Source organism: Toxorhynchites rutilus, chromosome 3, assembly GCF_029784135.1.
Source record: "Toxorhynchites rutilus septentrionalis strain SRP chromosome 3, ASM2978413v1, whole genome shotgun sequence".
Taxonomy (NCBI): Eukaryota; Metazoa; Arthropoda; class Insecta; order Diptera; family Culicidae; genus Toxorhynchites; species Toxorhynchites rutilus.
In genome coordinates this window covers 240,017,622-240,041,352 of record NC_073746.1, presented here as the reverse complement: position 1 = coordinate 240,041,352, position 23,731 = coordinate 240,017,622, and the positions used below count along the sequence as shown (strand labels likewise).

General features: G+C 39.5%; 1 protein-coding gene across 2 annotated transcripts; it reads right to left on the bottom strand.

The window, feature by feature from the left end:
• Positions 1-1,989: 1,989 nt before the first annotated feature.
• Positions 1,990-16,919, bottom strand: LOC129780521 (glycine N-methyltransferase). Of its 2 annotated transcripts, none has more exons than XM_055788859.1 (4): positions 16,760-16,919; positions 2,979-3,371; positions 2,402-2,658; positions 1,990-2,337 (listed from the first exon to the last, which is right to left on the bottom strand). In XM_055788859.1, exons 2-4 carry the CDS (start codon positions 3,316-3,318, stop codon positions 2,068-2,070), a joined length of 867 nt encoding a protein of 288 aa, XP_055644834.1. In that variant the 5' UTR covers positions 3,319-3,371; positions 16,760-16,919; the 3' UTR covers positions 1,990-2,067. The 2 variants fall into 2 exon arrangements, with proteins under 2 accessions (XP_055644834.1, XP_055644835.1); XM_055788860.1 differs by having other exon boundaries at positions 2,979-3,368; positions 16,760-16,917.
• Positions 16,920-23,731: the final 6,812 nt, after the last annotated feature.

Below are 23,731 nucleotides of genomic sequence, written 5' to 3'. Positions count from 1 at the left end.
CGAACATAGTAGGCATCGTTCGAATAAGCATCGTAGCAGCTTGTAGAGAGCCGCCGGCAGCGTTCGGATGCTGTTTGTAAACAATACCGACAGCAATTCCAATATGGCTGAAAGAGCATTTCATATGATTGTTTCACCTGGTATATATAGAGGCGCCTTGGGTGGAACCAGGAGGAAGGGAAATCCAATGAGAAATCTCTAAAATTAATTCATTTTTTTAACACATACTTGTTTTATACCTAGTTCGATCCGCAGAATGCTATGAAAACCAGCAAAATGAAGAAAAGAGGTACTGAAACATGGAAGTTTCTTGTTTGGTAAATTGTCCATAGCTGCGGACTGAATAGTGAGGCGTTCGTAACTTTTGGAATCCTGAGAAGGATGCTAATCTTTGCCACCCCCTCCCCCTGACTTGGCATGTTGTCCAAATTCGACCAATCTGTGATACAACGACAATAGTGTCACTGTGACTTCAAAGAAGTGAAACCCGGTCAACTCAAGAAGATGGAGGGTGCTGTAAACAACTAGAATTGGTTTAGGAAAAATGGTCGAAATTGGAATTTGTCTGACAGCTCTAAGCTGGTTCAGGATTATGGGCCGTATTCGGGGAAAAGTTTGAGGAGTGGGCCTATGGTAAGAAGTGAGTTTAAACTGAGTTTTCATATTAAGCATGAAATGTGCTAAAAGTGCGCACAGTTTTGTGTCGCCAGAATTGAGCCATGGTGAGTATATTCGTCAATCACGTCAATTACATTTTCCCCAACCTAATATCTTCAAAATAAATACATGTCAATGATTTACAATGTCATCCTGTTTCAATTGAATTATATCCTAATTACAGGTAAACTTCGATATAACGTACATTTCACTTTCAAAATTGTACGTTGTATCGAATTGTACGTTATATCGAAGCATAATAAAGTACTCACAAACGTAGTCTATAATACATTATTGTGTTGCTGTTTTAGTAAAGTTAATGAATAACTTCAATCAGAAGACGAAGTCCGCCTTTTTAATGATGTTTCCCTTCGTACTGTTGATTAAAGCTTGATTCATATAGAATCCGGAATTACAAAACCAGCTGTATTTCGGGATTGATTGAAGGCACAAAATTTGTTTTAGCATCACAATACAGATACTTCATTGTTCTATCAGAAAAAAAATATTGAAAACTTTTTTCCTTTACACTTTGGAAATGTGTATGTTATATCGAGGTAAAATGTACGTTATATCGAGTGACGTTATATCGAGGGTACGTTAAAACGAGGGTACGTTATATCGAAGTTTCCCTGTATTCACTTAAACTGCTATTCTGATAATCGCAGCGACAACAATCTTGATCGACATGCACTAAACTGTAGAAAAAGCGATATTGTATTTTCAAACGGTACTCATAGAATTCTATTTCATTTGAGTCTTGAGGAACTAATGATCTGTAAGCATAAACAAACAATCAATCCAAACATGTAAACATGTAAACATGGAAACATATGTAAAAGTTCTGAGTAACATCATCAACACAAATATATGCTTGTTTTGCATACACTCATACATCATGACACCCAGCAGATATTGGAAGCAGATTGCGTGTGACTGAAATAGTAGAACGAGATCAAGTATTCTGCATGTATGGTTTCATTTTTTTTCTAACTCAAAATGTGGAAGGAGCTCAATATCGAAGCGCAACAAGTGGAAGGGGCAAATTTCTATTGCGTAACTGTTAGCCAATATGTGAACTGGAGGCATTTGCTAGCTTCAATACTGGTAGCCACTGGGAGACTAGGTTAACACTGGTTTGCGTAGTATAACTCAAGGTTGGATCAGGCCGATGAGCCTTTTTCTATGTGGTTCTGCTAGGAGAAAGCACGGAGTATGAGCCGGCTTTTAATCTTGGGTGATGTAGATCACAGTTATAAATCAGAGTTTGAATCAAGCTATAGTTTAAACAGGCCGTTCGTTTCGACGTAAACTAGTCAATTAAAATAAATGTTGAGAGTATTATTTTTATTAATTATCACCTTCATTCATCTGAATGATTAAAATTACCACTTCAAGAGGCCGGCTAGTTTACTTGCTCTTTTCGACTATGTGAATGTAGAATGCGGGATTGGTGACTTTGTTGAGGGGTTTGAAGTCGCCGTAGATTTCGTGTGATGTTGCGTTGCTGAAGATTGATTTCAATATATCCTCGAACACGGCCAGTTTGTGCGGATAGTAGGACAGACGGAATTCATTGGATTCGCCGTTTGCTGTAGTAATCACGTAATCCATCGTGACAAGTGTGGGTTTTGCGGCCACGTACAGTACCGACGTTTTGATATCGGTCGTGTGTCGACTCTGCGAAGGATAGTGAGGGGGATCAAGACGAGTAATGTTTCGCTATTTATGCCACCCAGCTTACGTTATAGTAAATACACTTTGAGGGGGTTGCTCCAGTGTCCATTATGTTGTCATAGTTCCGATGATCAATCAGCAGCAGACCGCCTGGTTTGACACATTTTTCAAAGTTTTCGATAGCCTGAATCTGTTTGCGCTGGTCGCCATAACTATCCAACAGATGGGCAAATGAGTTTCCTAGACAAATGACCGCGTCGAAGCCGTCTCCTATCAGGTGTTGGATGTCGTCGTACAGCGTAAGCCAGTTTGCCTCTTCAATTACTGCGAATGGGTAAAAATATATTGACTTTTTGCTGTCACTGTTTCAATGGTTTCCAATGCAATCAATATCAGTAAATGCTTTCTGGGAATGATACAACATATCATTTCGACAAGCAGCCTGACGAATGAAATTTCAAAACTCTGCAATTAAGCGACGTAGTCATCGATTAACGCTCTTAACGACTTCCATGTGTCGTTGATTACGTACAAATTATCAGTTAGGATGAAAACAAACCCATTAGAACGCATGTATCTGAAGGGCTGTTGTTCGTTCAGTATGAAATCTACGGTCTTTCCATAAAAACGATTCATATGCTTACCCCAATTATCAAAACTAGGTTCTTTCCTCCGATTCCAGCGTTCCTTTAGGGCATACTTGAGCATCTTATCAGACGCATCAATCGAAACAACTTCGAATCCTTCCTCCAAAAGCAGGATCGAGTCCACCCCCGTTCCACATGCCACATCCAGTACGCGTTTGCATCCACTGTCGCGCAGCTTCTCCACTAAAAAATTGCGATAGTTTTCCGTGCGGGACTTTTTGTCGCCGATGAATACCTCCCAAACTTGCGCAGCCTTACCGTCCGCATACTGATCGCGGACCCCCTCGGCCGAGATGCCATTCGAGCGCGATTGAAAAACGGCGTCAGCATGGGACATTTTGTGATATGGTTTGCCCGGTGGATTCGCTCTGAACTTTGATGGGGGGTCTGCTGCCAGATAAGACAAAACAAACAAACAGGTTACGATTTCAGCTATTTTATTGCGACTTATGGCAAATTCTAAGGTCAAGAGTACGCGGCGCAACAGATTGTGAGCCGGTTATCTGTGTATATATTATGCATATATGCGCCATTCCATTATAAGAGCGTTGGTCGCTGGTATAATCATGCCAGCGGCAGCGGCCAAGTTGAAGAGCATTTGCGAATATGTAAAGGCTCGGCAAAACCTTGACAGAGTTCTGTGCGGCGACCGAACACAGTTGCTTGGGTGTATGAAATAGGAGGAAAAAACTGTTTTGCCGGTTGAATAGACTATTGCACAATATTTACGTCTATTTAGATGGATCGAATGGGTACGTGAGAGTTAACTGTTATCTTGGAAACGGAACATTGCCTCGTAAATATGATCTGAATGTTTGGGGAACAAGTTCTGCTGTAGTCACATCAGTCTTAAAATGCGATTATAATCGCAAAATAAACAACCCTAGCACATCGAGCTTGAGCTTGAGCTGGGATAGACTGTACAATTCGTAGTTGTTCTACGTGATTGACCTGAACCAGCGAAATTGCACAAAGAACACACCGAATGACGCTTGGGAGTATAGAGGCGAATGAACTGAAAAGTTTAAAGCCCTTTTTAAAACAAAAATCGGATCGGATCGTTTGGGAGTAGCAAACCATTCTCATTGTACAAGTTTCGGCCATTCGAACTTTGAATAGTCAATGACGACGCCGTCCATGTCCTTATAGTAACCAGAGGAAGACAAGGAATGTTAGTATGATATTCGCCGCTCGAAGGCCAGAAGTATGGCCTTTATAACGTGGTTCCATAGCGAATATTATGGAAGTGATAGTTGTTTATGGGGAGGTAACAATCAGGATACAGATGTAGATGTGATTATGTGAACGCGAACTACCGACCACTCGAAGAAAATAAAACTCAAAAATCAATCGCAATGTAGAGCGACAGAAGATATCAAAGGGTGACCTGAAAAGGTCTCTTCTGTTCGACGAAACAAAAACTCGCAAATCAAATGCATTTCATAGCGGCTGAAGATATTGAAGGGTGTCCTGAAAAGAGCACATCTGTTCGGCGAAACAAAAACTCGAACATCAAAACATCAAATGCATTTAGTAGCGGTAAAAGAAAATTCAAGAGTGACCTGATAAGGTCTTCTCTGTTCAACGAAACAAAACTCGAAAATCAAATGCAACTAAAGGGTAACCTGAAAAGGTCTCCTCTGTTGAACAAACGAAAACTCTGAAATCAAATGTTGGAAGCACGAAATCTATAAACTGGAATACAAAAACATGATATAGTTTCTGAACACAAACAAGTATATGTTCGTGATACAACCTATGACTATCTGAGTAGGGAAGATACATTTTTCACTGAAATTCTGCAAACAAAAACAGATGTCAACGACATGCTAAGATAAGATCAGACAACTGGCTTCTTACTCTTCTTCGTCGTCCACAAACGAAGCCATGACACCAGGGTTGCAAAATATTATAAAATTTCGGATTTTTTAAATATCTGTTTAAATATCGTAACATTTGGTTGGTGCTAAATTAACGATTTTGCATATTTTCAATTAGACAATCTGAAAAATATGTTTTAAAAGGATAAAATAAGTATTTAAAATACCAATATCTATAATACAATAAAGGGTGTGTCACATCAAATTGCATCACGGAAAAAACCGCTGTAGAAATTCGCCCAGTAGACCGATCCTTTTGAAAATTTTAGACAGTAAAATAAAAACTATTAAACAACTTTTGGCATTTTCTTTTTATTCATACTTCGAGCCCAAGCCCGTATGCTCGCACCTTCCTCTTTACCCCGTCCATAAGGTTCTGTACTACGTCAGGTTGTAGTTTTTTTTTAACAGAAATCCAATTTCTCTTGAAGTCCGCCTCCGATTTGACAACTTTTGGGTTCTTCCGGAGGGCCTGCTTCATAATCGCCCAATATTTCTCTATTGGGCGAAGCTCCTGCGCGTTGGGCGGGTTCATTTCCCGTTGGCTTCGTACCACTCCAACACGTCCTTTGAATAGTGGCACGAAGCGAGATCCGGTCAGAAGATGGTCGGGCCCTCGTGCTGCTTCAATAGTGGTAGTAAGCGCTTCTGTAGGCACTCCTTAAGGTAAACTTTCCCGTTTACCGTGCCGGTCATCACGAAGGGGGCGCTCCGCTTTCCGCAAGAGCAGATCGCTTGCCACACCATGTACTTTTTGGCAAACTTGGATAGTTTCTGCTTGCGAATCTCCTCCGGAACGCTGAATTTGTCCTCTGCGGAGAAGAACAACAGGCCCGGCAGCTGACGAAAGTCCGCTTTGACGTAGGTTTCGTCGTCCATTACCAGGCAATGCGGCTTCGTCAGCATTTCGGTGTACAGCTTCCGGGCTCGCGTCTTCCCCACCATGTTTTGCCTTCGTCGCGGTTAGGAGCCTTCTGAACCTTGTATGTACGCAGGCCCTCCCGTTTCCTTTTGTTTGTCATTCGTTCTGGGGTAAACATAAAAAATGCTTGTTGACGGAATTTAAAAGAATAAATTCCGCTCTCTATAATATGTGATTTTCAAAACTATGTTATGTTTTGTGTTTGAGTGAATTAAAATTGAAATCATGAGTTTTTGGATGAAAACCCATCAATAACTTTGAGCAGGATTAAGATATTGACAAATTCTGCATCGCAAAATGTTGATCTTGATAAGCTCTGAAAGTCGTACGAAGAAAATTTTGATGAAGAATTTTAAATATGAAAATTAGAGTAAAAAAAGTGTTTTTTCATGGTTACCCTAATGCAACTTAGCAATTCCAAATGAATTCGACAAATGACAAAACATGAGTGTTTTTGATACGAATGAAAGTTTGTATTCCGTTTGGGTTGGAGGAAATATGAGTTTTCCACAGAATTTGGGAATTTTTTGACTCAAGTGTAACTTTTGAAAAGGGCGTATCGATTTTAGTAAGAGAAATCTTTGATATGTTATATCTCAAAAACTATGAGTACTACCGAAATAGTGTCTTAGAAAGAGTTATAGAGTATTGATGTTCAAACGTGAAAAAAATATACATCGAGAAAAAAATACAAATTTTTAATTTTTTTTTAAGTTTTTTATATAAAAAAGAAGTCATGTAAAAAATTTAAAAATGAGTCCAAGATGATGAAACTATTTTTGATGAACTTTGTGGAACATCGATTTTGCGGTAGGCATCACTCGCTGTTCATCGAGTTCAACGAATAATCTTACAGCTGGGTTGTACGGAAGATACAGTCTATCATCATACCATATGCTACAAAAGAATCTTTCAACCTCCAAAAATCTGAAATAGTACGAACCGAAATTCTCAATTACCAATCAAAATGTGCATGAAACGAGTTGAAGCTGTGAATACCGAATTTGAAGGTTATCATCTGTAACTAGTTGGCGGAAGCTCAGCCTCGGAGCAAGAGGAAATTTTCCAACGTTAGGTGGTCGGTGTTAAGTAAGAAGGGCAAAATAAAAAAAATCGAGTTTTTGATTGCATTAGGTTAAACTTTTTGTAAGCTACATTCCACATTTATCAGATTTCGAAAATTACGCGTACAGCAGGAATAACTTATCGAAATTGTTTTGAATGCTCAATGAAAACCCCTTATCTTACCAAACCTTGATTTGAACTTTCAAATCGTATTAATTCAAGAATTAAATGAACATGATCATGTCGGTCGCAAACGGCTTTGTAGAGAAGTGCTCCAGACAATCCTCTTACATGCGTTTTTCATGAATCTTGATTGTAGCATGACGATAGCTTCCACCTGAGTGGAGTTACAGACAACTTTCGGTATTGGGTGACTGCCAATCCAAGGGGACCTAACGTACTATTTTATGCTCCCCAAAGATTACAGTACACAGATTTTGAATAGCTTCAGCATCTGATTCCGATTAATCGCGTGCGTGGTGCGTTGAAATTCTACGAAAGGCGTTTTTGTCGCAATCATTAACCGACTGTTTTCGTTTTTTTTTATCATCCGAAGTGATTTGGCTCTTGAACTTCGTATCGAACAAAATCGTTGTGTGTGACACCAGCATCAGGAGAGCCGTCCGTCTACTTGCAAGTTGGAGCTAGACTGAGTACTAAAAGGAAGGAAGGTATTGCATTATAGAGACTTAAAAATTTTTCAGTTCATTCGTCTCTAGCCTTGAGAGAGGCCCTTGGAAAATTTTACTTTTCATACATTACACCTGCACCCTCATTGCCTTGAGAAAGGCACACGATCCCTCGCCTTCTGGCTCGTCCAGCAACGATGTTGTCCAGTCGGTGTCCTCACAAGGAATGGAGTATTAGAAATCACGAAAGAGTTATTTATACTCAATAACTCGTGAACAGGCGGGAATACGTTCAGCTCGTTCAATTACGATGTTGTCTTGTCGATGTCCTCACGAAAAATGAATGCGTTTCACCACCAGAATATCGCTTAAGTATGCTTTTTGTGCGTGATTGAATGTAGAGAAGGTGTGGTTTGCGATGGCAATTCGGAAGGCAAACTAGAGGGGAATGAACTCTCTAAGTTTGAAACTTTCGGCGACTGAGCAATAACTGATTGAAAATTATATAATTTTCCCGATGTGAAACATTTTCCGTTGCGCGCGCATACAATATTGGATACGAAAATTTTCTACTTATGGGGGAGAATAATTTTCAGAAGCTCTCCTGCTAATTACACTTGATTGAAAAATTACAAAATCAAATGTATTTGATCGCTGTGTTATATGGTTAGAAAACATTAAAATAAACTCTTTCGCATGAATGTTTTTTTCAATTCCCAGGGAACTGGCAGATTAATGTTCAGCAACGATTAGATTTTTCCAGATTTTCCTCGATACTCGAAGCCCACCAGTGGTTAATGCTAACTCGATAACCACCTGTTAATAGCACTTGATTGAAAAATATTTGGTATTTGGTTATACGGTTAGAAAACATTAAAATGAACTCTTTCGCATGAATGTATTTTCAATTCCCAGGGGAGCTGGCAGATTATTTTTCAGCAACGATTGGATCTTTCCGGAATTTTCTCGATGCTGAATGGCATCCAAACGAAAATAATTCCGCGCGTGTATGTGTGTGTGTGGCGGCTGCTTCGATGTCTTCCCGGGGAACAGTTTCTCGACGCTGATACTCTCTTGGTCACCTTCTCTTCTCCTTCTGATCGATCGGCTTGTCTGCCCTCCCTCACAGTTCCAAACAAACTGCATGTCTTTCAGGTCAGGTCAGGCCAGGTAATGAATCCCTCGATCCCTCGATCCCACGATCCCTCGCCGTCCAGCTCATCCAGCACGTTCAGCTCGTTCAATTACGATGTTGCCTTATCGATGTCCTCACGAAAAATAAATGCGTTTCACCACCAGAATATCGCTTACGTATGCTTTTTGTGCGTGATTGAATGTAGAGAAGGTGTGGTTTACGATGGCAATTCAGAAGGCAAACTAGAGGGGAATGAACTCTCTGAGTTTGAAACTTTCGGCAACTGAGTATTAATCGATTGAAAATTATATAATTTTCACGATGCGAAACATTTTCCGTTGCGTGCGCATACAATATTGGATACGAAAATTTTCTACTTATGGGGAAGAATAATTTTCAGAAGCTTTCCTGTTAATTGCGATTGATTGAAAAACCACAAAACCAAATGCATTTGGTTGCAGTGTTATATGAATAGAAAACATTAGAATAAACTCTTTCGCATCAATGTATTTTTCAATTCCCAGGGGAACTGGTAGAGTATTTTTCAGCAATGATTAGTTCTTTCCTGATTTTCCTCGATACTCAAAGCCCACCACCTGTTAATAGCACCTAATTAAAAAAATATTTGGTCGCAGTGTTACATGGATAGAAAACATTAAAATGAATTTTTTCGTATCAATGTATTTTTCAATTCCCAGAGGAACTGGCAGATTATTTTTCAGCAACGATTAGATTTTTCCAGATTTTCCTCGATACTCGAAGCCCACCAGTGGTTAATTCTAACTCGATAACCACCTGTTAATAGCACTTGATGGAAAAATATTTAGTCGCCGTGTTACATGGATAGAAAACATTAAAATGAACTCTTTTGCATGAATGTATTTTACAGTAACGATTGGATCTTTCCGGAATTTTCTCGATGCTGAATGGCATCCAAACGAAGAGTTCCGCTCGAGTATGTGTGTGTGTGGCGGCTGCTCCGATCTCTTCCCGGGGAACCGTTTGTGGCATCACTCTCCTCCTGATGGATTCTCTTCTGGCCTAAGGTGCACAAACAGGCTCTTGGTGATACCGTTCATCCGCGCTTTCATGATAAACGAAGAGCTTCACCACAATAGCGACAACATGCTCCAATCGCTGTTCAATTATAACTGAGTGGACTTCCAAGCGGCGCTCGCTTATATACCGATTGATGATTTCAATAGCCTGTTTTGAAAGCAATTTTAAGACTATTGAAACAAGTTTTTGGATCAAGCAGCAACAAGTATATAACGCGTAGACATTTTATCTTTCGAATGAAGTGTTTATCATACCGGTTCGTTCAGTTGTTTAGGAGCTATTAACGCTCAAAATCTCGGTCTCCGGCGTAACGCTTTCGTTTTCGAAACTTTGATTTTACACTCCGGTATACAAATGAAAGACGTAGTTCTACGTTAAAAAACGCTGTAGAAATTCGCCCAGTAGACCGATCCTTTTGAAAATTTTAGACAGTAAAATAAAAACTATTAAACAACTTTTGGCATTTTCTTTTTATTCATACTTCGAGCCCAAGCCCGTATGCTCGCACCTTCCTCTTTACCCCGTTCATAAGGTTCTGTACTACGTCAGGTTGTAGTTTTTTTTTTAACAGAAATCCAATTTCTCTTGAAGTCCGCCTCCGATTTGACAACTTTTGGGTTCTTCCGGAGGGCCTGCTTCATAATCGCCCAATATTTCTCTATTGGGCGAAGCTCCGGCGCGTTGGGCGGGTTCATTTCCTTTGGCGCGAAGGTGACCCCGTTGGCTTCGTACCACTCCAACACGTCCTTTGAATAGTGGCACGAAGCGAGATCCGGCCAGAAGATGGTCGGGCCCTCGTGCTGCTTCAATAGTGGTAGTAAGCGCTTCTGTAGGTACTCCTTAAGGTAAACCTGCCCGTTTACCGTGCCGGTCATCACAAAGGGGGCACTCCGCTTTCCGCAAGAGCAGATCGCTTGCCACGCTGAATTTGTCCTCTGCGGAGAAGAACAACAGGCCCGGCAGCTGACGAAAGTCCGCTTTGACGTAGGTTTCGTCGTCCATTACCAGGCAATGCGGTTTCGTCAGCATTTCGGTGTACAGCTTCCGGGCTCGCGTCTTCCCCACCATGTTTTGCCTCTCGTCGTGGTTAGGAGCCTTCTGAACCTTGTATGTACGCAGGCCCTCCCGCTGTTTGGTCCGCTGGACGAATGAACTTGACAAATCCAGCTTATTGGGGACATCCCGGACCGAACTTCTCGGATCACGTCTAAACTGCTTAACTACGCGCTTGTGATCTTTTTCACTGACGGAGCATCCATTTTTGCCGTTCTACACCTTCCGGTCGATGGTTAGGTTCTCGAAGTATCGTTTTAGTACTCTGCTGACCGTGGATTGGACGATTCCCAGCATCTTACCGATGTCCCGATGTGACAACTCCGGATTCTCGAAATGAGTGCGCAGGATTAATTCACGACGCTCTTTTTCGTTCGACGACATTTTTCCAAATTTACGAAAAATTTACAGTGAAGCATGGCCAACGTGATCTATACACTCTTATCTGATTATAAGCGAAAGCTGAAGATATAATTCCTAAAAATTGAATTTCTACAGCGTTTTTTTCCGTGATGCAATTTGATGTGACACACCCTTTATAAAAATTATACCTCGCAAATGCACTCATGCATCGGTATGAAAGCAGAGGTAGCTAAGCACTATACTTCCAAATTTAAATAATATGTGAACTAGGGAATCGTAATGTATAATATATCGAATAATTCTAAGAGAATTTACAATTCGGTTGATATGCAAACCATCACCATCCGTTGGCAGCAAAAATAGTTACTAACGTTAAGACTATTTCATAAAAAGGTGACATGTTTTCTGATTTGGCACCCTTACAAAAGGGCGAAGTCTTGACGTCGGACTAGTTGATTCAGGTGAAATACTGGAGGTTAAATTTCTTAAAACTGTGGGATATTTTCATATGCATTGGAGTACATTGAAAAAAAGAAGACTAATTTGGGAAAAATATAACAGAAAGTCCATTACTGAATTGCCAGAGATTCGAAGTGGCATTAGTAAGAAAAACTTCCCGATCATATAGATTACAGGAATTATAATGAATGAAATGAAAAGAAAGGACAAATAATCCGCATAAGCTGCAAATCGTTCTGTGAAAATCTTTTTAGAAAAGGGAAACAAATTTCTAAAATGAAAGGATTACATTTTATGTTCGCCTCGTAGTGTCGCATTAAAAATTTCCTCCGATGATCAATATTTAGACAACAGAAAAGTCGTTACATAAACGCTATGCTAATTATCAATCATAACTTTATGGAATGTGACAAATTTTATGATAATATTTCAAAAAATCATAATCTTCTTTGCAAGGTCTCTTCTGAATATAAATATTCCTTCGTTGTAAAGAGTACATCAAATAATGTCTGACTGATTGGTTTTGTTCAGTCAATAAAATTCTTCAAAAATATGACTGTTTGGTTATTTTTTAGGTTCTCGTGTCCCTTTTTAATTCCTGAACTATTTGGTCAGCCTAGGTCTGACTCTACACCTACCATGTGTCTTTTAAAGAATCATTTGTGTCTATTAAGTTAGAGGTTTTGCTAGAGGGACACTCACAGGTCACTTTACAACCCAGTACTAATTCGCCATCACTCATAATTTTAACCTGTTCAAAAATCGCTCCCACGTGCCATTTGAATATTCGACGGCAGACTGGAATTTTAAGATTATTTTGTAAGATGTAGTGGATCGAGGCAATGAGACGAAGAAGCATTGGGAGAACACCATTCGACGAGATGAATTATCAAATTTCAACCAAACTGTACAATTTCTAAAAGTTGTCTATCAATTTCTGAAAGATATCAGACAACCACAGTTATGACATCTAGACAGGTGCGCATATCTTCGAACTCTTGTCGCGTTCTATTGAATTGTGCGTCTTAGACACTATCGGTGTCAGACAAGTTTTGCCGTAGGCCTACGTCTTACATTAAGGGTGCCAAATCAGAAAACAGGTCACGTTTTTATGAAATTAAGTTAACGTTAATAACTCTGTTTGCTGCGGACGGATTTTAACAATTTGCATACCAATCGAACCGGAAATTTAAGATTAAGATTTGTTTTATATGCTATACATTGTAACATCCGTTCATATTGGCCTAAAGCGATGACTCTGCCATCACTAAAATAAAGCTGAGCCGCAGACAACAAAATCTGCCAAATGTCAATTGACAGGGTCATTGTAAGCTCTGCGCCAGCTCATCTGGGGGACCCCGCGTCCTTAACAATGGACTGTTTTGAGCAAAGGAGAGGTCGCGTCCATGAATGGGGCAACTACCGTCGCTCAAAAGGATAGGGCATAATTGTGCTCGGCCTGTCGGCATTGTTCCCTTTTGTCCGTTTTATGTGGTCTTGCTTTCTGTTCGTGACCGTCTCCGGAAGTAGAAGTGTGCGTCGTGTAAAGTTTCGTATTACGTCCACGTCGTTGATAATTGTGGACGTCGTTAGAGTTTAAAAAGTATACAAAGAAAAGGTCCGACCAGTGGGCCTTTTCTTTATTATCTACAGTCGAGGACGCAGAAGATCGAAGAGGACACGACAGGAAGAGGCCCTACAGAAGGGACTATCAGTACCGTTCCAGTTAAGAACCGAAGGCCATCTGATTAGGGAACGGAATTTTCCTCCCACGCACGCCGAAAACCATCAGACCGCAAGTACCGTGTGCTTTAAACCCCCCCGAAATATATAGAAATCACTACCATTACCTTCAGTGTCATTCCCTTTTAACAAACAGCCCTGAACATACATTCTTTGACGTTATTCCGGGCTCATAAAGGTAGCCGTCACCCCTCGTCCGTAGTCGGTTGTAGAGAAGGTTTCGCCACAGGAGCCTTGGGAACGGTAGCAAGAGAGGCTCCCCACGAGTGACGCGAGTGGCTTTATTTAGGGTAGATAAACGGGAAAGGGTAAACTCCTGGGAAATTGTGGGTTGTGTGGTTCTTCTTGAGTCTGAATCAGCAGTTTGCAACGACCCTGAGTAATCGCGAGCAGAACCAATTACAACATTACAATCCCATAGTCTTTAAATTGATTAAAATTGGTTTAAATTGATTAAAATTGGAAGCATTCCCATTTCCCCATACATTTGTTCTGTCCATTTGTGTGCTTTCCAGAACAGAGCTGTCAACAACGAGCAACTTATGCAGACGCTAGAATAGAAACAGTCGGAGACGAATGAATCGTTGGATTTAAAGTCTCCGTAAACAAAGGAAAAGAAAAAGAATAGAAACAACGAAAGGGGATAGCGAAAAGAGAATATTTGCGAAGTAAGTAAGCTGTCGCTAGCGTATAAGTATTGCTTCTTTTCTGAGTAAAATATCTGGAGAGACGAATGAACTCTATGAGTTTGAAGTCTCTTTAATTCAAGAAGAAGAAGAAGGAGAAAAAGAAGAAGAAGAAGAAGTAAAATTCTCAGAATCTTCCTGTGCCCGAATCAACAAAGGACGCTTTTTCTGGTCGTTTTGTGTTTTATGTTTCCCCTCGAGCTGTGAACGCTAGCGAATATTCACTTGAAGTTTATTGCTTCAACTATGTGCATCTGCTAGACGCGTGTTTGTTGCTTGTTGTATGACGATGCACGTAAGATGCCTCTCGTTAAATACTCAGTGCTATACGTGCATTGATATAAAGAAACAAATTGCGGCATATGACCAATTAGTGTATTGTTCTCGCAAAGGCAAGCCATCAAACCCTTTCAGGATCCCCGGAACTTTTTACTAAAGAGTTATTTATGAAATTTCGACGTATTCGCAAATTATATTCGAAATGATAAACCAACAAACTTAAAAAAAAAGTCACAGGAGGGTTGTGTCCGAAACACGACCGCATAGTTGACGTAGGATTCCGTTAGGCTATCTGTTGATTTTGTATATGTTTGAAGAATTCCATCGTTAAACTCTTTGATAATGATTTGGTGGTCCTGAAAAAGGCTTTGTTTTATTTGGTTATTGGGTCATGTTGTTCACTCCACCAGTCTTTACCGAGTGATGATGGATTACCGAGAAGGATGGTAAACAGTCGTTGTATGGTGCGTATCAGATGAAAGATACCGAAGTGGAACGAGATATGATGAAAATCGCCCTCTGTGATCCTAGACGAGATGCCTCCAGTCTTATGTATGGATGAAATAAAGAAAAAAAAACTCACCAATGAAATATAAGATAATTACCAATACCCGACACAATTACAAATGAAAATTGAAAATGAACTTGGCCACACCATGGTTTTTGTTTATGAAAATTGAAATAAATCGTTTCATATTTCAAGTCATTTTTAACACAACTGCTACCATATACAATTTTGCACTTACACTTGTGCTAAAAATTTCACAATACACGATCGGTCATTGATATGAAATTTCACGAAGCAACCAACATTAAAGTTCCAAAATTAAATTTTATTTGCTAGAATTAATCGTATCACTCACCTTACTTGCAATATAAAAATGCCCCCGACTTGCATATATTTCCAAGGCCGATTTCCCCCGGGCACCTTGATTTTGGTGTCTCTGTTAGGGAACACTTTTCGGTGGGAACAAAAACTTCCCCTACTTTCATGTATTTACAATGCCGATTCCCCAGGCAGCTTAGTTTTGATGTCTCTGTTAGGGACCAGCCGCATGTATCGTTAATTTCGACCAATCAGAGGTGGGTATTTCCGTTAGGATAGGGGTCGAGATTTTTCAATTGTTCGATAGTTAGTTTCAATGTATATATTATTTTCTTCAATATAAAAAATTGTTATGGAGTGCCGAAATCGATTGACGCAAAGATTTCATCAATCCATCATAAAATGACTGAGCAAAAAGCGTTTGAAATTGGACAATTTTCACGATGTGCCCGATTTTCAATTTGTACCCCAATATGTTCCCGAAAGACGTAATCCTACGTCAAAAGATTGCGTAGTCCTACGTCCTAAGCGGTTATGTCTCGGATACAAGCCGTCGATTTTTTTCAATTGTTCTTCATAATCCTCGTTGATACAACGAATTTGAATAAAATTGCAGAACATCATACCAAAAGTGTTCCAGGCATTCCGATCATGGTTCAAGAAATTAAAGCTATTTTCTGTAGAACTTCAAATCTATGAACATTTTTTTTCCCTATAAATCGTCGGATACCGAAAACACTAACGAGTCCGGCAATCCGACAACTGCATCCTAGACTCAAACCGTGTAACGTGTAATCAGCATTATTCGACAGAACCCAAACTACGATCGATTCGCACGGTGTAATCAGATGTGCTTGTCAATTACTGCTTTCCCAGCACTCGTTAGGGCAGTTAAATCATGTAATTTTCACGTGTGTGATTCAATTCAAGCGCTCGCGTGAGTGGAACGAGAATCGGTTATCTAAAATGCTTGAATCATCCGCACGCGCTCGCGTTCGGAAAACATTTATCATCATCCCCATAGGAAATTGGTACATTGGCACCTCTTTTACGTTACCCATTCGTTATCTCGTCCGGAAAAGTGAGTGAAGATATTTGCACACAATTCATTTTCCTAACGGATTATTTCAAAACGACTTGTGGGGAATGAGATATTTATCTGTGGGAAAGTAGACGTGTGCTGAAATAAGTTGGTCGAATTATTTTTTTCACACGCGAAACACGAAATGCTAATGACGGGTTGTTATAAAAAATTGAGACGAATAGTAATTTGCATTTTGCGTGCGTGGTGGAGCTGACAATAAAAATGTTCTTTTGTCGATGTCGGTTTCGTTTATTTTTTTCATTAGAACATCAATCAGGCATGAGATTCATTTGTCTATCGATGTTGATTGCGAAGTGAATGTTTTAAATGCAATTCAAACAGACAATGTAAAAAAAAATAAAAGTAGGCAGAATCTCCTCAATTCGATTTAATTTCATTGCTACATTCTTGATAATTTGCCGGCTTTATTATTATTTCACTTTTTGGTTTAGCGATGCAATTTTTTAAATTCTCTTATCTCTTCAAGCACTACCCAACCCGACTAAGGACTGTTAAAGGCCAATTTTTCTGTGCTTTCACCATTATTTTGTAGTAACTTATTGTAATTTTCACTGTTATTTCATATCTTACATACCTTAAATAACCGTAGCTTGCTCAAGGTTTCTGAACAAGTTAATCCGTTTTATTATTTCCTCAAGGGAATCACTACTGTTAGGATGTATAGTCAAGCCTTGACTGATTAACGCTTTGCGAAAAATTTTGCAGTATCAACAAGTTCAGACTTCTTAGTAGCTTTTATTGTTCCGCTCCTGAGACTAGACGAAAATGCCTTATCAGTTGTACAGTAAACGGCAGTGATTTCATATGAACTAACAGGGGAACATTTTTTTTCAAGTTCAATGTACTCGATAATAACGATGCGTATGTTATCATGCCAGTACCGCGTTTGTTCTAGTTATTATTGTAATTTGTTTGTCTGTTTTTCTATAAAAACAAAACCACTCCTACGTCATTCATGAACATTATTAATTGATTGATAACAGTATTGACTCAAATAATAATTATCGCATTCGAATATTCCAAACCATACATTCAATCATCGGTCATTGAAAGCACCATTTTACTGTTACAAAGGACAACAACAGTCCTCTTCCGAAGATAAAGACAATGATGCAGCTGTTTTTATGTTATTTTTTTCTCGCGGTGGAACATCACGTAGTTTTACAAGTCATCGTCATCATCTGCAAAGTCATGCGATGCAGTGTTAGTGACCTAATGTGTATATAGGATCCTTATCGCTAGTTGTCATAGGGTGAATGATGGAATAAATATGTGCGCTTCCCAATTTCCGAAATAATTGAAATTAGAGATCCGAGTCTGAAATCAGCTTTATTTCGGTAAAGCATGGATGAATTAAACCAGTAGAGTATTCAAAATGGAGACTACTTATTGCACCTTCAGGAAAAAAGTATAAAATCTAATATTCCGAGGTGGTTTCGATGAAATTGCGAATTTGTCTTCGGCTACTTATCATGATTTGGACACTCCGTTGTCCAAGCTGAACGTACATCGTAATTTTTTTTTCATTTTTAACATCCCGAGTTGATTAATTGTTTTTTTCCTTACAGAGACTGTGAATTATAAAGTTAGTTTCCATCCTTGAAAACGGAAAATTCAAAGATTCGTGAAGTATGCACAACCATTTGACTAAGAAGACCTTCAGAATTTGATCCTATTTTTTAATTCACGATTGCCAACGAAGCGTGCAACTTCTTCGCGAGACATTTTGCTTCCGTCTTTCAACCCGAGCCATCTAGCGATTCCGATGCTGAACTGGCTGCGTCTAACATCGTTGCGGATGCAGTAGATTTGGATACGTTTGAAATATTACCTGCAATGATCATCCACGCCTCCAAGAAATTGAAGAATTCATTTTCTCCTGGACCGGATGGTATCCCTGCATCTGTCTTCTGTCGCTGCATAATTGCAGTTGCAGAGCCGCTTGCCTTCATTTTCAGACACTCGTTTGAAAGAGGAGTGTTTCCCATGTGCTGGAAAGAATCATATATGTTACCTGTACACAAAAGTGGGGATCGACGTAATGTGAAGAACTATCGTGGAATAACCAGCCTCCCCGCTGCATCGAAAATTTTTGAGATTATCGTCAGTGATCAAATTCTACATGCTACTAAGTCCCATATTTCGTCCGATCAGCACGGTTTCATTCCCGGTAGATCCGTAAGTACCAATCTGTTGGATTTCACCAGTACTTGTTTCGAAGCTTTAGAACAAAAGGCACAGGTAGACGTGATCTACACAGACCTAAAGGCAGCCTTTGATAAGATCGACCACAAAGTGCTACTGTGTAAACTATCACGGATGGGCGCATCGAACAGATTGGTGTCGTGGTTGTCGTCGTACCTTACTGATAGGAAGCTTCGTGTCAAGCATGGCTCTAGCGTATCATCATCGTTTGTGAGCGTATCTGGTGTCCCACAAGGAAGCAATTTGGGACCTTTATTGTTCGTGTTATATTTCAATGACGCTGCATCTTCGTTAGGCTTCAAGAACAAACTTATGTATGCTGATGATTTGAAGATCTATGTCGTGGTACGTTGCATCGGGGATTGTCTACGTCTTCAAAGGCTACTCGATGAGTTTGTTCACTGGTGCCGCAAGAACAAACTTGTTATTAGCATCGGTAAATGCCATGTAATGACCTTTCATCGATCCAAGGACCCAATCATTTTTGACTATCACATCGTTGAAAATGTTCTTGAGAGAGTAGATGAAGTGGTAGATCTTGGCGTAGTGCTGGATCCTAAACTTTCCTTCCATTCTCATTATACCTGGACCATATCTAGGGCAAACCGACAACTTGGTTTTCTATTCAAGATTGCCAAAGATTTCAAGGACCCGCATTGCCTAAAAGCATTGTATTGCTCTCTTGTTCGCCCGATCCTGGAGAATGCATCTGCTGTTTGGGCTCCTAATGATGTCAAGTGGAACCTAAGGATTGAACGAGTGCAAAAGAGGTTTGTACGGCTTGCGCTCAGAAATTTACCGTGGCGTGACCCATTGAACCTACCAGCATATGCTGACAGGTGTCGCTTGCTTGGACTTGAAACACTTGATCGGAGACGAAAGATTCAACAAGCGACGTTTGTAGTTAAACTACTCAATGGCGATGTCGACTGCTCGTATCTCCTATCGCTTTTGGACTTTCGAGCCTCGGGTAGGATGCTGAGATACCGATCCCTAATGCAGCCGGGATTTCATCGTACTTTGTATGGATACAACCAACCTGTTTGTGCAATGATCCGCATGTTTTCGTCCGTTGAATCAGTGTTTGAATTTGGAATGTCTACGCCACAATTTGTTAATAGTATTAGAAGACTGCATGTATTTTAAAACGTGATAGATTATTCATTAAGACTATTTCTGTCAGATGAATCAATAATAATAAAGAATAAAGAATAAATAAAGAATAAAGAATAAAGATTGCCCAATATTAAGCGGTATTGGGAGTAACTGGATGGGTTGAGGTCTTTTTCGATAAAATTCACTTCGTTGTAACGGTACCAACTTCATAGTTTATTCTTGTACCGGTACAATATTCTTGATTGTATTTTTTTTATTCTCGTTTGTAACGAAAACCTTGGTTCTACCATTACTGCAGAATACTTGCTAGAGCAAGAATTCCTCTTTTTACACTATCAGTTTTGACAACATGATAATATTACTCGCGCAAATCGAGATGTGTTTGAACTCGAGACCATTAGTTCTAATCCCAACTGGTACAGCTAATTTGAAGATCCTGACTCCAGGACACTAGGAATCAGTCTGTACGTCATTCTGTATATAAACGTTCAAGAAGTCTCAGTTCCATCGCTTTACACACTGAGAGTTGATGCTGGAACTGTTCAAGTGGATCTGGTCTAGATGGTATCCCGAATTGTCCCAGCACCATCGTACGCATCAAAAGTCAGCCCAAATCAGTACTTATTATGGCCTCTTGGTTGAATTACATGTGTTCATTTTGGTACAGCAAATGCGGTTGCCGACAACAAATTGCTTTGTTGCCGTTATCTGCAATCTAAAAAACAACGGTTTTCAAATTCCTGTGAAAGATTCGTAGCAGTGTTGCCACATTTTCATCTGTATCAGAGGGGTTAAAAATCTTTCTGTACTTTTTCTTCCAAAAATCTGTACCAAGGGTATGTATTTAAGGGTTAGTAGACCACTCTTCGAACTTCGGAGGAGAACACACTTTTGATGAGAACTGAAATAGTTTTTTCGTTTCGCAGTTTTAACTCATAGCATATGCTCCTGATCCACACAAGTGTGATGGTAAAATGATTGACAAACTCAATGGAGTGCTCTTTGTGATGTTGTGAAATCTATTCATACGAACTACGTTGGGCTGATCACAGCCATTGAAGTTTTGTGAGAACCTTCCGAGAGTTCGAATACTAGATCAAGTAAGTGCATGGCTCCTTCTTCCAGCAGTTTTGGTTTTCACTTTCCTGTCTCATCTGTATTTCTGGTGCGTTGTAATACCCTGAACCTGAAAACCGTTATTCATTCTCGACGATGTTTGCGAAAAACATCGACGAAATAGTTCTGGTTTCAATTTTGTTTTTCCAAGTGTCCCGTCTATGTACGATTTTGATTTTTTACTTTATTTTTGTTGTTTTCGGTCGCATTCTATCCAGCCATCATATTCACCTGCTGGACGGGATGAGTTGCGGAATGGTTAGATCATTAACTGAATGATCAACATCAATCTATGCTTCTTCTGTTGTGCGAAAATCTCGTTTGCATTACACACTATGTTTCATAACGTTAGAAGCATTTATTGTAGGATCTAATAACTAACTAGTTTTATGAACTTGATTGTTTGGTGAAACATTCAAAACACCAAAACACAGGTGCTTCAGAACTATAGAACCCGATGGAAAATTATCACTCTTCTACAAAATTTACATCAATTTCGCATGAATTTCGCATGAAAACAATTTTATAGTTCGTACATTATCCTTAGTTTCCAATAATTTGAAATAACCTATTCGGTCTGTTTTTTTTAACTAAGCGCAGAGGAAACTGTTCGATGAAGTCGTTCGAAATTGTCGTACTGATTGTTAGCTGTTTCTACTCTCCGTACGATCACTCTGTGGCAAATCTGTTCCAAATCTTAATTCCTATTCAAAATACTCTCTGACCCTGAGCTAAATTCTTTTTTAACTAGCACACAATAATTTACTCATTTTACCAAGCACAAATTTTTAAGTTTATATCTTATTTATCAACACATCCATCTGTAAAACAATACAGGAACAACAAACGAACATTTCCGCCTGTGATGCAATCAATAAATATTTCAACCCTCATATGGAAAAACCGTTAGCGTCCTCTTTTTCCCAAATGACATAACAAACCAAACCTGAGCACTAATATATGGAGTTCCAGCAATTCTAAAACATTTTCTATTACTCCTCCACGACCTTCCGTAAGTGCTGCGCGGCTGTCTGACTGCATTTTTACAAACAGATGTTGACCATAACAGGGAAACCCCGCGTGGCTTTGGTCGAAGGGTAACAAATACAGTAGAACCTCGATTATCCGCGAGCGTATGATCCGCGGTGCGGAGTATCCGCGAAAGTGAGTTCCATAGTAAAACTAAAAGCCTTCTCGAAATTTGTCAGTGAGTGGTAGGCTGAAGCTCTTTTGTTTTGGTCATGGCCTTCGATTATCCGACCGCTGGTGGTCACGACCTTACCTATGATTTCTTGATTTCTTTGTTTAATGATTTTAATGATTTAATGATTTCTGTATTGATGAAACATAGTTTTGATGCTGAAATATCTTTCTTGTGTTTGCCCCCCATTTTTAGCCCTTCATTGCGTTATACGCGATTTTCGTTAGAGGCGGTGACCTTGCCCGACTATTTCGCGGATAATCGGGGTTTTACTAAATGTTGAGCTAGCTCATAGGATATTTGGTAAGTTAGATTACAGTCGAGGTTTAACCTCAAAAGGAGTAGCTTACTGTTTTTGAATCCGAAACTCCCTGTCCCTCAGGATTGCCTCTGTCACAGCTCAGCCTGCCCGTCCGCGGTACTTGGTAAAAGTGAATGTGTGACCAAGAACACTTATAAACAGCATAGTTGATAATACAACTCTGATCTTGTAAACAAGCTACCCAATTTGGAATCTGAAGTCCCTGTTCAATGCACTATATCATGGCTAACGTTTGCATTGAAAAAATGGACTTTTTTTTCGGATGGTGATAAAAAACTAAAACAGATAATTGAGTTTGATAAATTTCCCATAGAGGTAATAAACAGTTCGGCTGAAAAGTTTGTAAGGTAACACAGTAAAACTATTTTTTTTTTACAAAGTTCAATTTTATTATTCAACATAATTACCCACGAGGGCGATACAGCGATTAACAGCGAGCATTCTCTTCAGGTCTGCGAACAGAAAAAAGTCGCTGGGGGCCAGATCTGGAGAATACGGTGGATGCGGAAGCATTTCGAAGCACAATTCATGCAATTTTGCCGTCGTTTTCATTGATTTGTGATTTTTCCATTTTTTTTTTTACAATAACAAGAGTTGCTTCATTCTCTCACTCACTGTGTAGGCATGTTCTTGAGTTCTTTCTTCGTTTTATTCATCAACTAGCTGACCCGGCAAACTTCGTCCCGCCCAAAATTTGTTTTTTGTTATCAATACCTTCAAACATTCACGTTTTCTTACTAAGCGCAAGATCATTAGTCCAATCGCAGAACTGTTCATTGATTGATCTTCTAATCGACCCCGTTGAATTTATCTTTTACTAAATAAATCCTAGTACTTCTACCAAAACCCGTCATTATAATTTCAGATTATTTTCAGACACAATTCTCGTTCAAGATTTTTCAACCACTTGCAAATAACATGTTTCTCCGTTACATGGAATGAATGTTTGATACAGAAAATATGATAGAATAAAGACAGACCTTTCCCCTCTTCTTCTCCTTATTCACCATAGAAACGTTTTGTGCCCCCTAAAATCTTCACATGCCAAATTTGGCTCCATTTGCTTGATTAGTTAAAGTTATGCAGAAACTTGTGTTTCATTTGTATGGCAGCCCCCCTTTAGAGAGAGAGAGGTGGAGTGTCTAACCATTATAGAAACATTTATTGCACCCCAAAACCTCTATATGCCTAATTTGGTTACATTTGTGTGATTAATTCTCGAGTCATGTAGAAATTTGTGTTTCATTTGTATGGCAGCCCTCCCTAAGAGAGGATGGAGGAGTATCTAACCACCTTAGAAACATTTATTGCATCTTAAAACCTACAGATGCCTAATTTGGTTTCATTTGCTTGATTAATTTTCGAGTAATGCTGAAATTTGTGTTTCATTTGTATGGCAGCCCCTCTTTAGAGAGGGGGGTAGAGTGTTCAACCACCATAAAAACATTCATTGCACTCTAAAACTTCCAGATGCAAAATTTCGTTTCATTTGGTTAATTAATTCTTGAGTAATGTAGAAATTTGTGTTTCATTTGTATGGCAGCCCCCCTTAGAGAGGGAGGAGGGGTCTCAAACTATCACGAAAA